The sequence below is a fragment of the Urtica dioica genome, chromosome 12, assembly GCF_054948205.1.
Source record: "Urtica dioica subsp. dioica isolate 48M chromosome 12, U.dioica_male_clone48M_v1_H2, whole genome shotgun sequence".
Taxonomy (NCBI): domain Eukaryota; kingdom Viridiplantae; phylum Streptophyta; class Magnoliopsida; order Rosales; family Urticaceae; genus Urtica; species Urtica dioica.
Window position 1 is genome coordinate 8,980,142 of NC_142767.1, and position 15,737 is coordinate 8,995,878.

The window sequence follows — 15,737 nt, forward strand, 5'->3', positions numbered from 1 at the left end:
GCCCCGGCCCCGCTGCCTCCGAGTCACCACTGCCTCTCTCTCTCTCACTCGGTATTTCTCTCTCTCACTCCCTCTCTGCCTCGCTCTCTCTCACTCGGTTTAAACTCACAGCCGTCGTCTCGTGCCTCCGGACCTCGCCGTGCGCTCAGCCCCGGCCCCGCTGCCTCCGAGTCACCACTGCCTCTCTTTCTCTCACTCGGTATTTCTCTCTCTCACTCCCTCTCTGCCTCGCTCCCTCTCTGCCTCGCTCTCTCTCACTCCACTACTACAAATAAGTCTTTCTGGTGCGGAGGGGCATTAGGTGCGACAAGTCGCACCTAAAAGTCGCACCTAAATGGGCAACAGGTGCGACTTGTCGCACACAAAGGTCTCCAAAAATGAAAAAAATTTCGCTGATTTTAAGTGGTATTAGGTGCGACTAGTCGCACCCAATAGTTTTGAAAACTTTCAGGTGCGACTAGTTGCACCTGAAAGTCTTAAAAAAAAATAAGCGCACAACTTCTCCCCCTCATTTTTTTCATTTGTCTGACATGGTATTTTTTTTTTTACTTTCAGGTGCGACTAGTCGCACCTATTTTTTTTTTTTTTACTTTCAGGTGCGACTAGTCGCACCTATTATCTTTTTTAGGTGCGACTAGTCGCACCTATTTGAGTATCAGGTGCGACTTGTCGCACCTGATTACTAGGGTTAGTTTTTAAAGCTGCGTCTTCTTCATCTTCTTCACAACAGCCCTAACACCCAACAACCCCTCTCTCTCTCTCTGCGACTCTCCCTCCCTCTGCGACCTCGCTCCCTCTCTCTTCTCCGATCCACCATGCGTACCGGTCTTCTCCAATGTCCAAGTCCGCGCCGGTCCTCTCCTCCGTGCCGGTCCTCCGCAGCCTCTCTTCATCGCGCGCCACCTATTCCCGAGACCGAGCGCCGTCGCGCACGTTCGCCGCCAGCCGCCGAGGACGCCGACCGGGGAAGGAACGACGGGGAAGAGGTGAGAACTGACCAGGGAGGGTTGATTTCGTGGATTGAGGTGAGGAATCCATCTCTCTGAAATTGATTTTAAAGGTTAGGGTTTGTGGATTTGAATTTGGGGCTTTCTTCTCCCAGCTTGATTTCATGGTTTAGATATGGCTTTAAGCTCGTTTTGGTGCTTGTTTAAGTTGTGAATTGGTTTGATTTTGGAGTTGGTTTGGTATTGTTGGTTTTTACTGCTTTGCACAGCCTGTAGAAACGGACGTGGACAGTCCGATCCTCCGCAGCCGTGCCCTGTGAAGCTCCGCCGCCACCTCACCACCACCATCTTTAGTCGTGCCTCGCCAGCCCCGGCCATCATCCCGTCCTCTCCGCATCGCCTCAGCCTGGTCGAGCGCCGTGTCGCCTCCGCGTTGCCGCGCCTTGTACCTCGCAGCCCCGTCGGTGAAGGTTAGTGGTTATTTATGTTAATTAAATTAATTGATTAGTTATAGTAATTAGTTAGTTAAGTTCATAATATGGAAGCTCGTCTGGTTCGTCACCTCAGTCACGCGCCGATCCAGTACTGTATACCGAGTTGCAAGCTCAGTTGGCAGCACAACAAGTTCAAATGGCGGCACAACAAATGCAGATGGAAGAGATGCAGCGACAGCTGCTTTCGTTTACACAGATGCATACTCAGGCTTCCCCTACGCCGACATCAGCGGCAATGGCTGATAATGAAACGGCAGGTTCTGCGGAGTTTCAACGTGATCGTCCTAGCGGTAGCGGCAATGGCCGAGGAGGAAGCAGCAGTAGTGGCCGCGGAGGCAACTTATTTGGAGGAAGAGGAAATTCCTCTATAGATAAGTTTTATAGGCAACAACGAAAATAGTTGCACTTGTATATTTTTATATTAGCGAACAAACTCGTATTAGTTGCTTGTATATTAAAAATATTTTAATATGAAATATTAATTTCTAATTCTAATTATAATTCTAATAATATTAATTTCTAATTCTAATAATATTATATTTTTATTCTAATATTTATAAAAAAAAATTTAAATAAATTGGGAATCGGGTGCGACTAGTCGCACCCAATACCCTGGCACCCAATACTATGGCGGGAAGGGTATTGGGTGCGACTAGTCGCACCCAATCAGTTGGCGGGTAGGCTATTGGGTGCGACTAGTCGCACCCGATTCCCAATTTATGATTAGCGGATTCGAGACAAAGGCACTCTAGATTTGAGAGATGATTGGATCGAGAAGGCCTTTACATCTGTTTGCAATAGTCTTTGTAACGAATTTGTAATTAGCGTTACAAAGACTAATAGGTCGGAAATCTCCCATCATCATCTGGTTCTTAGTTTTTGGAATGAGAACCACCGTAGTACTGTTAAGCTCATGGACCGACTATGTTCCGATGACGATCGAGAGTTAAACAACTGTCACTTGATGTCCCACGACGTCCTACATTTTCTGGAAAAAAAACAGACATGAAACCCATCCGGACCCGGGAATTTCTCTGCACCCATCCCGAAAACCGCTGCTTTGATCTCTTCATATATGAACGGCTTCTCCATCTCTAATCTAGCCCCAACTTCGATGCGAGAATCAATCGCCTCCAAAACAAGCGAGAGATCAGTAATACCAGAATTTAAAGAGGTAAGCATATTATTAAATATTGTTCGACTACCTTAGTGACCTCCTCGTGTTTTGTATGCCATATTCTCGCCTCGTCCTCCTCAAGTCCCCGGATCAGATAATTTTCCTTTCTTCCCGACGCTTTTGAGTTAAAGAGCCGCGCGACACGAGATCTTTGCCGCCAAAATCCCTCATCCGCATTAAGGAGTTTAGGAAGGAGGATTTAATACCATCCACCGCGGTCACCGATCTCCTACCCGCTTGGAGATGGCTAAGCTTCTCACGTGACTCCTTGTTTTGCCGAGGAAGGTTTCCAAATCTAGACGAGCTCCAACGTCGAAGAGCCTGGCCACACTCATGGAGGTTTTGGCAGAGAGAGTGGGCAGGGGTAGCATGCTCAGTCTCGCCCCACACTTCCCGAATGGTATCACGACATTCTTCCTCCTTCAACCACCAAGGCTCCAATCTAAATGAGCGAGAGTTATGTGCTCGAGGAACCCGCTTGGGATCCAACATAATTTGAATTGCTCGATGATCGGACCCAAATAAGTCAAGATGCAGAATCTCAAAGTGGGTTATGAGATTGGCCCAATCATCATTGACCACCACGTAATTCAATCTCTCTGTTATATTAGTCGACTCGGATTGCTCGTTATCCCACGTCCAACGATCGCCTGATAAAGGCAAGTCTTGCAAACCACAAGCATCGAGACACTCCGTGCACTGTGTTAAACCTGATAACTTGCTTAGTTGGTAGAGTTTATAATATATATATATATATATATATATATATATATATATATATATATATATATATATATATATATATATACTAATTCTTCCAATTTCATATAAACAAATCATGTAGCACAAGTTACAATAAAAAAAAAAAAAAAAAAAACAAAACAAAACTAGTTTCTAGGATAATTTACTTATTAACACTTTTCAATGTTCTAGACTAATTTAACCTATCGTCCTTGATTTTTTTTCTTCAAACGGGTGCCAAACCCATAGTCATGGACACTTAAAATAATATAAAAATATACAACACTCACAATGAAACACAAAAAGTATTGGGAGATGACTTTCCAAACGATTTGTAGTGAAAATAGTTTTTTCTTAAGCAAAAAATTGAAGAAGGAAAAATAGCTCTGAGAAGACAAATCACGTGACCCGGTTATACATTGTAATTCTGATTCTAATCATCCACCTTTATATCTAAATAGATTATCAATGAACATGTAACTGACATTTCGATATAAAGTTTTAAAGAATATTGTGCTTGAAATTTGTTGTATTTATATTAATATTTTTAATTTTTTTTAGAGAAATTGTTCAAAGTACCACCATATCAATAACTTTTTCCAAAAATCCACCAAAGTATAATTTTGGCCAAAAATACAAGTTGCCCACTTGTGAAAAACCAAATATACCCTCCACCTTAAATTTTCTTTCAATCTCACACATACCCTCTCATAACTCATTTAATATCATCATTTAATCAATTCTGAATTAAACTTGTTTATTTATCTCTCTCTCTCTCTCTCTCTCTCTCTCTCTCTCTCTCTCTTTCTCTTTCTCTCTCGTCAGAAGAAAAAAGCTCAAAGCTTGCCAAAGCTGAGCTGCCCAAACCCTAGATTTGAGCTCACCCAATCCTTGCCAAAGTTGAGCTGACCTAAACCCTTGGATTTGAGCTCCGACACACTCAAGGAAGCACGACCAAAGCTCGTAGATCCGGTCACGACGAAGACCGTAGCTCCGACCAAGCATGTAGCTCCGATCCTCGCCGAAGGTTAGTTTTGTTTTTTGTTTTATCAAACTTTTCTTTCGTTTTTGTGTATGTTTATTCTGGGTATGTTTAAATTTGGGGCAAAAATAAAGTTTCCGTGATTCTGGGTAATTTTTGAAGTTGTTTAGCGAAGTTCGTAAGTTTCGCAGATGTCAACAGTTGACGTCAACAATTGACGTCAACAGTTGACATCAATTGTTGACATCTTAATCAACTGTTGACGTCAACTGTTGACATCTGATGTCAACAATTACTAACTTCGGATTTCTTCTTGATTTGACTTCAACTATTGACGTCAACGGTTGACATCAACTGTTGACGTCAACTATTGACGTCAACGGTTGACATCAACTGTTGACGTCAACTGTTGATATCAACTATTGACATCTGATTCAACAATTACTAACTTTGGATTTCTTCTTGATTTGTACGCAGTGGTGACGAAAAGTTCACGATCGACTTATATCGGCACGGGGCAGTGAAGTTAGCGACCCATGTTGGATCGGACATGGAGATTTATGACAATCAGGAAACAATGTAAACAATAGATAGCAATGTGTTTCATGTACTACTCTTATCTTAATCTTTTGGTATGCTTTTGATAGCAATGTTGTTCACGTACTACTCATATTTTAATCTTTTGGTATGCTTTTGATAGCATGTTTAATGAATATCAACAATATATCAATTATCAATATGTAGTTGTTTTTTAATAGTTTTGACATCAATTGTTGACATCAATGTCAACAGTTGACGTCAATTGTTGAAATCTGTGATTTATGAGCTCTCTGTTTATTGACATTGATGTCAACAATTGACGTCAACTATTGACATTGATATCAACAGTTGACGTCAATTGTTGACATTGATGCTGTTGACATTGATGTTGTTGACATTGATGTCAACAATTGACGTCAATTGTTGACGTTGATGTCAACAATTGACATCAACTGTTGATATCAATGTCAACAATTGACGTCAATTGTTGATATCAACGTCAACAATTGAGGTCAACAAGTAGTCTGCACAAAAGAGATTCTCTTTAACAAAAGTAGTTTGAACAAAATGCATAATGAATTAAACAAATAGACTCTTAAACAAAAGTAATATGAACAAAGCATAATAAATTAAAAAAAAAGTAGTCTGAAAAAAGTATAAAAAAGTAGTCATCCAATCCTAATGTAGCACGAATTGACGATTCATGAGTTGAAACCGAATCACACCCCTCCTCGAGTATTGATGGCATAAGGGGATTCGATGGCATAAGGGTATTGAACAAAGCTAGCGAAGTTCACTTCGGACGACATCATAATTCCGAAAGATCTTTTCTCATGATACCGACTAGGTTCAACCAAAGTACCACCTTGCTTGAATAATAAATAAATTTCCGCTATCACTGTACAAATCAAGAAGAAATCCAAAGTTAGTAATTGTTGACATCAGATGTCAACAGTTGATGTCAACTGTTGACATTATACATCAACAATATATGTCAACAGATGACATCAACTGTTGACATAAGATGTCAACAATTGATGTCAACTGTTGACGTCAATTGTTGACGTCAACTGTTGACATCTGCGAAACTTACGAACTTCGCTAAACAACTTCAAAAATTACCCAGAATCACGGAAACTTTATTTTTGCCCCAAATTTAAACATACCCAGAATAAACATACACAAAAACGAAAGAAAAGTTTGATAAAACAAAAAACAAAACTAACCTTCGGCGAGGATCGGAGCTACGTGCTTGGTCGGAGCTACGGTCTTCGTCGTGACCGGATCTACGAGCTTTGGTCGTGCTTCCTTGAGTGTGTCGGAGCTCAAATCCAAGGGTTTGGGTCAGCTCAACTTTGGCAAGGATTGGGTGAGCTCAAATCTAGGGTTTGGGCAGCTCAACTTTGGCAAGCTTTGAGCTTTTTTCTTCTGACGAGAGAGAGAGAGAGAGATAAATAAACAAGTTTAATTCAGAATGGATTAAATGATGATATTAAATGAGTTATGAGAGGGTATGTGTGAGATTGAAAGAAAATTTAAGGTGGAGGGTATATTTGGTTTTTCACAAGTGGGCAACTTGTATTTTTGGCCAAAATTATACTTTGGTGGATTTTTGGAAAAAGTTATTGAAATGGTGGTACTTTGAGCAATTTCTCTTTTTTTTAACCCCTCACGTTTGATTTATGGCTCCGCTCATGGATATGATAATATTGTATTGCACTTGTGGCTGTGTTGGGTGTACAAGCTCCTTGATGTCTCGATTATGGTGCCACGGTGACTCTTTACTTCTAATTTGAATTTTTACTTATAATTTTTTAAGGAAAAATATCACATTTATACCCTGTGTTTTAGTTAAATGTCGAGTTTAACCCTCGGTTTTCAAAAATGTCGAGTTCATACCTTCTGTTTAACTAAAATGACAAAATTATACCCTGAAATGAATAACAGCGTCACAAATCTCCCTTTCATTGATATTAACTCTTATATCAGAAAAACCAAATCAAATCTAAATCAGTGCCCTAACTTCCAAATTCTCAATTTTGAAATAAAAATAGCCTTAAATTGAAATTAAATAATAAAACTCATACCTCCTAAGAAATGACTTCATTCCGTGTTCGAATTGTAACTCTAAATTCTGGATTCTCTGTTCGAATATGCGATTTTGATGACTATCAACTATCGATGTTTACCCATTTGCCTCTTTTTGTGTTCTTCACGATTAAGATACTGTTGTTTATTTTTTAGTTTTTAAATAAATTACATATATGACACGAATGAATAAAGATAATTGGTGTTTATATATACATATTATAGTCAACGTCAATAAAAAGTCAATAAAAAGAATATTCGTGACACTGTTGTCTATTTCAGGGTATAATTTCGTCATTTTAGTTAAACATGGGGTATAATTTCGTCATTTTAGTTAAACAGAGGGTATGAACTCGACATTTTTGAAAACCGAGGGTTAAACTCGACATTTCACTAAAACACAGGGTATAACTGTGTTATTTTCCCATTTTTTAATGATTAAAGTATTGTGAGAAATCAATTGTATAGTGTTACATGTAATATAAAAATGGATTAAGAAACATCAATACATTTCTAAAACACAATTAGCCAGGGATAAAAAAATATCAAAGTTTGTAGCAATCAGTAATATTGTAACAAAATAAATACACACGCTGTAATTGATATTTATATGGTTAGTGGAAGAGGCATGCCATTGCCATGTGTGAAACAATTATTTTATTTTTATAAGTTGTTTACGCTCTTTCTTTTAGAGCAATAGATACAATTTTAAACTTGTTATCTAATTAATTTATAATATAATAATTACTCACCAAATATAAAATAAGACGATTTAACAACGTATCCAATTTCAAATTTGGTTTAAAGAATCTAGTCAACGTTTATTAAATTTTGTAATCTAGCTATTTAATGAGATATATGGATAAATAATATCGAAAATACATTTACGTAGCATAAATTATAGAAACAAATACTAGCCAACGAAATCAGCTAAATGAATGCATATCCCACGTTTGAAATTAAAAAAAAAAAAACGGAAAGTCATTATTAAATAATGAAAAAGGAAAAAAATTAAATATTACTTAGAATATGTTGAAATCCTTTGATACGGCATTCAATCACACCCAATTTAATAAACAATTTTACATTACAATCGCTCTTATTCACTGTTTCCAATTCTTCATAGAGTATATTGTTGTTAATCTGGTAGTTGTTGTTCTTTATGTGAGTTAAGATGTTAAATTTTATGTTTTAGTAGTTTTTCTGCAGATTTGGTTTAAATTGATTTGAAATATGATACAGCATTCTGTAAATTATGGTTAATATGGGTTTATTTTCGTTTGAAATAGAATGCAGGTTCAAGAAATTGGTGGACCCACAAAGTTGCAAATTATTGTGCAAAAAGACATCAGCAAAAATTGCAAAGAATCAATTTTTCCCAAGAATGGCCAAGAATCAATTTTTCCAACCACAAAACTAAAATTAATCAAAGAGATTAAAATCTGAAAAATCTCAAAGTTAGAATCATACAACCTTAATAATAATCTATCCGACAAAACTTTGTCTACATACTATTTTTCAACTAGTTACGAATCATGAAAACTATGTGTAGATTATTGGCTTCAGACTATGGTGGCAAGTCTGATGAGCATTGATTGGTTGACCTGTACGTATAAAATTAACCATAATTGACATTATTTAATGTGGCATTATTTAAATAAACCAAAAATATAGGGAAATAAGCAATTTGGGAAACCCAAAAATTTACAATTATATCACATTCTTCTTTCATTTCTCCAAAAACCATGTCAATTTCTCGAGGACGAGATTCTTCCTTGAGCTTCCCGATTGAATGCTGAACTCGGATTGAATCTGGAGTGTCGATTTTTCGATTGCTAAGACGGAGTTTTCCAGGTGAAGGCAGTAGAAAGCGGGGTAGACCGAGTCTGACTCCGGTGAGTCCGCGACGGCGACGACTCGCGCCGCTGAACCGGGCAGAAGTTCCCGCTGCCGGAGAGATCGTAGAAGTGGAGCCCCGCTGCGGAATCAGATCCGATGGCGGCGATCTCTGACGAACGTAATTTTCAGCAAATAAAATCATATCAATTAGGTTCTTAAAAAGTAAAGTCAACAATATTAAATGAACACAAAATAAAAAACGTTGGCTGACAAAGTGCTTCGGACAATTAAATCCAAATGTTGGCTAGTATTTTCTATCGATTTTTAAACAAAGAATAACTATGTAATTTGCTATATGAATAATAACGTCACACCATCAATTATACATTTGAAATTTATATGAAACGTGGGATGGATTGCAATTCCAACGTTTTAAATGGCATATAGATTGTGACTATTTCATTTTAGAAGATGGGAATAGTATTTACATATAATATATTAGGTATCAATTTTTTTTTTTATTATTTAATGAATAATATGTGGGAATTGCTCTGACCTTAACGAAGTTGCTTGATTCAGACACTTAATATTGAGTCCGATCAGGGTTATTGGTCCATACCCCCACCTCTGTTTCTGATCTCATTTACCCACGCATATAAATTTAGAGAGTTACACAAGTATTACAATTGAAAAAATTAATTACTTGAATACTTCAAATTTTCAAACCTTCCACAAAAATCTCTTTATTATTATTTGTAGACAATTTTATGCTTATTTTAAATGAGATTGTAAGGAAAAAGTAAAAAAAAAAAAAAAAAAAAAAAAAAAAAAAAAAAAAAAAAAAAAAAAAAAAAAGACTGTAAATAATTAATATTAAAAAAATAGTGAACAAGTAAAATACTGTAAAAAAAAGCCATTTACAAAATAAACAAATTAAAAGTAGTTACGTAGAGGATTTAGTTTGAAAAAAGATACTCGAGGTCATATCCTCTATGAATTGTGCTTGGCCCCTTTTTCATAGGGGTCATTTATGGGGTGTAGTAATGGCTTTTGGTAGCCAGTTTTCTTATTTTATCTTAAGAATAACGTATTGAAATTTTTTATTATAAAAATAACGATTTTTAAGTTGTAATCCGTCATTTTTTATGTTTACAATTTTTTCTAAAAACAATTGTTTAGGTTTTTTGAGCTCTATTTAAATTTATTTACGGTTTATAATTTTTTTATAAGAAAAATTTATTTATCGTTTGAAAGAAAGAATTGAAAATATTGACAATTATTTTTAGAAGTATATATATCACCCTAAAGCTGTTATTTTTGTAGTTTTTTCCATTGGGGATAAGGCAATTACTTTTGGCATTGGAAGGATCACCTCTCATATTTCTCCTTTCAAAGTCCGCCCAAAAGAAAGGGAAAAAAAAAGAGAGAAAATAATAAATTTAGTTTTCAGAACATTCGTTAGTCAGAAACGCGGACTAATTAAATGTTTCCTTGAATTGAAACTACACAGCAAACTCGCCTCTTTGCTCATTATAACTATTGTCTAGCTAATATTCTAGAACGAACTAATTCATTTAGGCCTAACTCTCGCCTTTTACTTTTATTCTTATATGCTAGGTATATATAAATAGTAACTTTAAATGCGTGCTATAGTGAGATTAACCATGTTAGTAATTCTTAGTACATCGATATGCATACAATAAGTACGCAAAATTATAATGACATCCCCATTGGGTACGTGTCTTATTCATTATCAATGAACTTATCTACACAAGTGATAATCTACAGATATATGTTTTCAGCTTACCACATATATCAAACAATTTTATTTATTATGATTACATGTATTTATCCAGCATAGCTCCACATAATTATGTCCTTTAGCTTCCAAAGTTATAACGAACACACAGTTAAGAAGTTAGAGAGCCACTAGCTTTTGCAATATTTTTGGCTCACAACAAATGCGACAATATAGAAGAAAAAAAGATATCATTTTGATCCGCCGCCACGGTCGGACCCACCAGGTGGATCGCCGCCACTTCCGGCGGTGTTGATCGTCGTGATCCTGATCCACTCGTTCACCATTGGATCTGCGTACTTTCCGCTTCCCGACCCGAGGCTCAGGCTCCTCGGCATGGTTGTGACGACCCGGGTTCGACTATTGCCCGATTTGACCCTCCACAATCTGAACCCGGATTTCTTCGCGGCTTCGTTTATTCGATCCCTAACCTGAGGAAGCAATTCGATCCTCCGCAGGAACAGCTCTCTCAGAAACTCCACCACAGCCAACAGCTTCGGATCCGACAGCTTCCCCGACTTTGAGCGGCCAAAGCTGTAGAAGTACTCGTGCTCGCCGGGTTCGAACGACGTGTCGTCTTCCCATTTACCCGGCCAGAACCAAGAGCTTTGTGTGTCGTTAGGGTTTGTGGATGCCTCTTCTTCTGGATACCCTTCTGGCCTTTCCATCAGGATATATGTTGTACTAATCTTTATTGATGAATGATATATGCTATGCGAGTTTTTCAGAAATATTGATCAAGTGAATGTGTAATAGAAAATAGAGCTTTTTCTTTCTTTCTTTTCTCTCTGGTGTGTGTTGTTGTTGTTTATGTATCAATGTATTTATATAGCCTTAGATGTTAAGCTAGGTGATTCCTTTTGCATATCAAAGTATAGGATTTCAAGCAACCACCACACATTCAAGCAACAACAAAACTTGGTCAGCTTAAAAGGGAAAACTTGGTCAACGCTAAGCAAGATGCGCGTTGTTTGGAAACGTCCTGGGAATATTTCAGTTATTTATTTATTTATGTATTTTTTTGGGTAGACATGTCACAGAGATATATTATCTTTGGCATGTACATAGTTTGTGGGAGTGAGGGAAATAAATACCGTTATTGATTATTATATTATTAGCTGTACAATAACAATTGATGAGTCCATGGACACATGTAAGGTCATTGCAGATATTTCTCTGTTCTGTGACTTGTATTATCAAAACCAAATGTCGAAGAAAAATCCTAGTTTTTTCGTCGAAGGGAATGTTACACACGATTTATTTCTTCTTCTCCACGACGACTCGTCAGCAAACTTGGAGCTCACGCAAGTGCGTGTATTATAGAATATACTTCTAGTTCTAAGATTAGTCTCACGCGCTGTGCTATATATTGTGATCGAACCGGAAATAATATTTATTTTCTCTCTTTCCTAAACTGGAGCCCAGCTTGTTAAATACTTTACTTATATAGTCTTACACACAACTACAACCGAAAATAATTTAGTTATTTATAATCTGGTTAGAGCATGCATATATATGGACAAAAATTAGCGCTTCTTGTAGTCGAAAATGAATGAAAAAGTTGAAATGTATATTACTTATACTTTAGTCTTCAATTAATTTTGCTAGATGCTAATCAGTTTGGGTCTTGGCCTTGGGGTAACAAAACTCTGAATAATTCTATATTTTAAATGGTCAAATTAAAATATGGACAGTGTAGCTATTTCGTCATAATAAAACGTGAGAATTGCATAGTAGCAATAATTTTGTTAGAAATTGGTAAATAGCTAGTCGATTTATTAACATATAATAATTAATTTCTTTGTCCCTATCACTCATATATTTCAATTTTCTATTTAAATCACAATTATACTCAATTAAATATGATAGATGATTTAATTAATATTAATGAGTTGATTTTTTTCCAAAATAATAGGAATAATTTATTCTCTTATTATTTTGATTAGTTGTTCTTTTCAATTTTTGTTTAAATTCTTATGATTTATTTTTCAACGTTTTTTAAGTATTACATTTCTAGGATTTGAGAAGATGAGAATCGAATCTTGAGATAACAAGCTCTGTTCATCGACAAACCAGAGAAGAAATTGTATTCGATCTAATAAGAAATGTACAAGTAAAGGGCTTTATATAGCCATGAAACATAAAAGAAATAAAGGAAAATACAATGAAATAAATATGGAAAATACAACTTGTCGTATTTATCGTTTAATAGACATAAACGACACTACAAACATATTTGATCTCTAATACACCCCCGCAAGATGAACTTTCCCGAAAGTTCATCTTGGATTGAACTTGGATATCGGAGAAGACAACTCGGAGAAGACCTCGATTGAATGAACGAAGAAAAAAAAATGACTTTGTGAAGAACCGGTCTTGTTTTGAGGAAAAAACTTCTCTGAGACATTTTGTCGAACACCTTGAGTGCGCTGAGAAGAACAAAATTGCAGACCATAACTTTCTTGGCAGCTCTTGGTCCCCAGATCTTCATCAACTGGACTGATCACGTATATAGCACTTAGAATGATATATATTCGATCCCTAATGACAAGACGGTGAGATCTCTGGTGATCCATTAGCTCTCGCATCAACCTGCGTAGAAGGAACGATCGAACCGACTCGAACCGAGGCGAAGCCGATCGGAATCCTCTCGCAGTGGAGCCGAACCGACTCGAACCGAGGCGAAGAGAGGGGTCGCGAAAGAGTCGGAGTAGAGGAATTACACCGACGCTGAGTGGCCATCGGAGGAGGAGCGAGCGATTCGCGAGGTTACAGAGTCGTAGACTGTGCTTGGTTCTTGAACCACTGCTGAAGCTTGACGGGACGGCCATCAATGGTGACCATCCGAGCACCGAACTCGACGCCGATCGCGATGTAGCAGAGGATTCGGACCAGTCCGAGAGTCGATTCCACGGTGACTTGAAGCTCGCCCTTATCCAAAATATCCACACAGATTTCGCCTTGAATGAACTCTTCGATCCTCCCTTGGCTGAACCGGCGGAGAAGCCTGGGACCTTGGCCGTGCGCGAACGAGCAAAGCCTGAGTAATCGGAGAGATAGTAGTCCCGGTAGGCTCGGCCGGGGACGGGGCGGCCGGAACCTTTGTCGGTGACGGCGTAGGCGAAGATAATGAATCCGAGGAGCGCCGCGGCAACGAAGAACATCACGAAGAGGTACGCGCCGACGAATCCGGCGAGCGAGACGGCCATCACGGCGGCGCCGATGACGATGATCGGCCACTGCAGGAATTTGAGGCAGTCTGTGCTGTTCGCTCGGCTGTTCAGCCAGATTCCGCCGCCGAGGATCGGGATCGAGAGCATGAACGTGAAGAAGTTCGCTGCTCCGATCATGTGATTGTAACTCGCCGGAGAAGGGAACCTTGTAACTTGGATACGGCGGGACTCGCCGGAGAAGATCTTGAAGCTTTGACATGGCGGGACTCGCCAGAGAAGTCTCTTGAATGTTGACACGGCGGGACTCGCCGGAAGAAGATTCTTGAATGTTGACGCGGCGGGACTCGCCGGATTGGGATCTTGAACCCGTTGATACGACGTTGAATCGCCGAAAAAAAAAAGATCTCGAAGTCTTGACAAAGCGGAAAAACGCCGGAAGAAGATCTTGAAAGTTAACACGGCTTGAATCGCCGGAAATAGATTCTTGATAAAAACAGCTTGAAATTTGCCGGACTAGAATCTTGATAAAAACACTCCGAACTTCCAATGCGCTCCGTCGATGAAGCTTCTTCCGTCGATGAAGCGATGGTAAGAAGAACTTGAAATCGAGAAAAAGAGGCGCCAAATAACCGGAATACTCGGAGGTAAAAGAAAATTGACCTTCGTGAAATTCCACCGGGCTCGCGTCGGAGATCTTTTTCGTTCGTCGAGGAAATCGGGGAGGACGAAGTGGATTTCTCTAACCTAGAAAACTGAATGCGGAAATTCGCTCTGATACCATATTACATTTCTAGGATTTGAGAAGATGAGAATCGAATCTTGAGATAACAAGCTCTGTTCATCAACGAACCAGAGAAGAAATTGTATTCGATCTAATAAGAAATGTACAAGTAAAGGGCTTTATATAGCCATGAAACATAAAAGAAATAAAGGAAAATACAATGAAATAAATATGGAAAATACAACTTGTCGTACTTATCGTTTAATAGACATAAACGACACTACAAACATATTTGATCTCTAATATTAAGTTTCATAAGTAATTTATGTTCGTAAACAGAACATATTAACGTGTTTATTTTCACGAGTATTATGCAGGTTATATGATAGTTTTTTTTTAGGAAACATATTATATGATAGTAGTTCTTAATAGTAGTTAATATGTATTACGTACGAACAGTGACGGATCCAGGATTTCAATCAAGAGGGGCAAATTTGAGAAATATTTTTTAGGAGGGGCATTATTGAAAAAAAAATTACAAATTTTGGTCAAAAACATAATTATTAGTAAAATTTAGGGGTAAAATTATAAAAAAATATAAAAATTCGGGGTTAAAAAAATAATTTTCAAAAATTGAAGGGGGGCATTGGCCCACCCTGGCCCCCACCTAGATCCGTCACTGCGTACGAACATAACTAATGAGAGAGAGAGAGAGAGAGAGAGATGAATTAAAAAAAAAAATCTCATAATTTCGGAAATAATTGCTTAGCAAAAATAATTGCTTAATATATAGTTGCTCCCTTCTAAAAAGGAAACAAATCATATTTTTATATTACATTTACATTCAAATAATACGAGCTTGAATTTATATATAGAAAACATGTGAGAATAATTATTGTGCCAAAATCGAAATCTATAAGTGCTGAATATTAGTCCATATTAGTGTTGTGGCTATTTTTTTTTTTAAATCTCAAACTTTGGCTAATATAAATTCTTAGGTTTTATATGACTCAGTTACTTATAGATCTCTTAAATATTGATCAAATAATAATAGTTTATTATTTATTTATGTAAAATCCTAATTTTAAAAATATTTCAATAAAGTCAATAATATCATCGCTTTTGATAGGGCCATTGATCCATCGCTCAGATCTGCTCGAAGTCTGGGCTCAAGGCATCAAAGTTGTATCTTCATCAAATCAAGTGAAACCATGTGAGGTCGAGATATACTTTTTTA

General features: G+C 37.5%; 1 protein-coding gene across 1 annotated transcript; it reads right to left on the reverse strand.

Moving 5' to 3' along the window:
* Nucleotides 1–10,769: 10,769 nt before the first annotated feature.
* On the reverse strand, nucleotides 10,770–11,506 carry LOC149378959 (uncharacterized). Its single transcript, XM_089603684.1, has one exon. It carries the CDS (start codon nucleotides 11,272–11,274, stop codon nucleotides 10,798–10,800), a length of 477 nt encoding a protein of 158 aa, XP_089459810.1. The 5' UTR covers nucleotides 11,275–11,506; the 3' UTR covers nucleotides 10,770–10,797.
* Between the last annotated feature and the right edge of the window lie 4,231 nt (nucleotides 11,507–15,737).

Bases quoted from the DNA above. Each gene is read 5' to 3' on its own strand.
- LOC149378959 (XM_089603684.1), bottom strand. From the start codon at position 11,274: ATGGAAAGGCCAGAAGGGTATCCAGAAGAAGAGGCATCCACAAACCCT.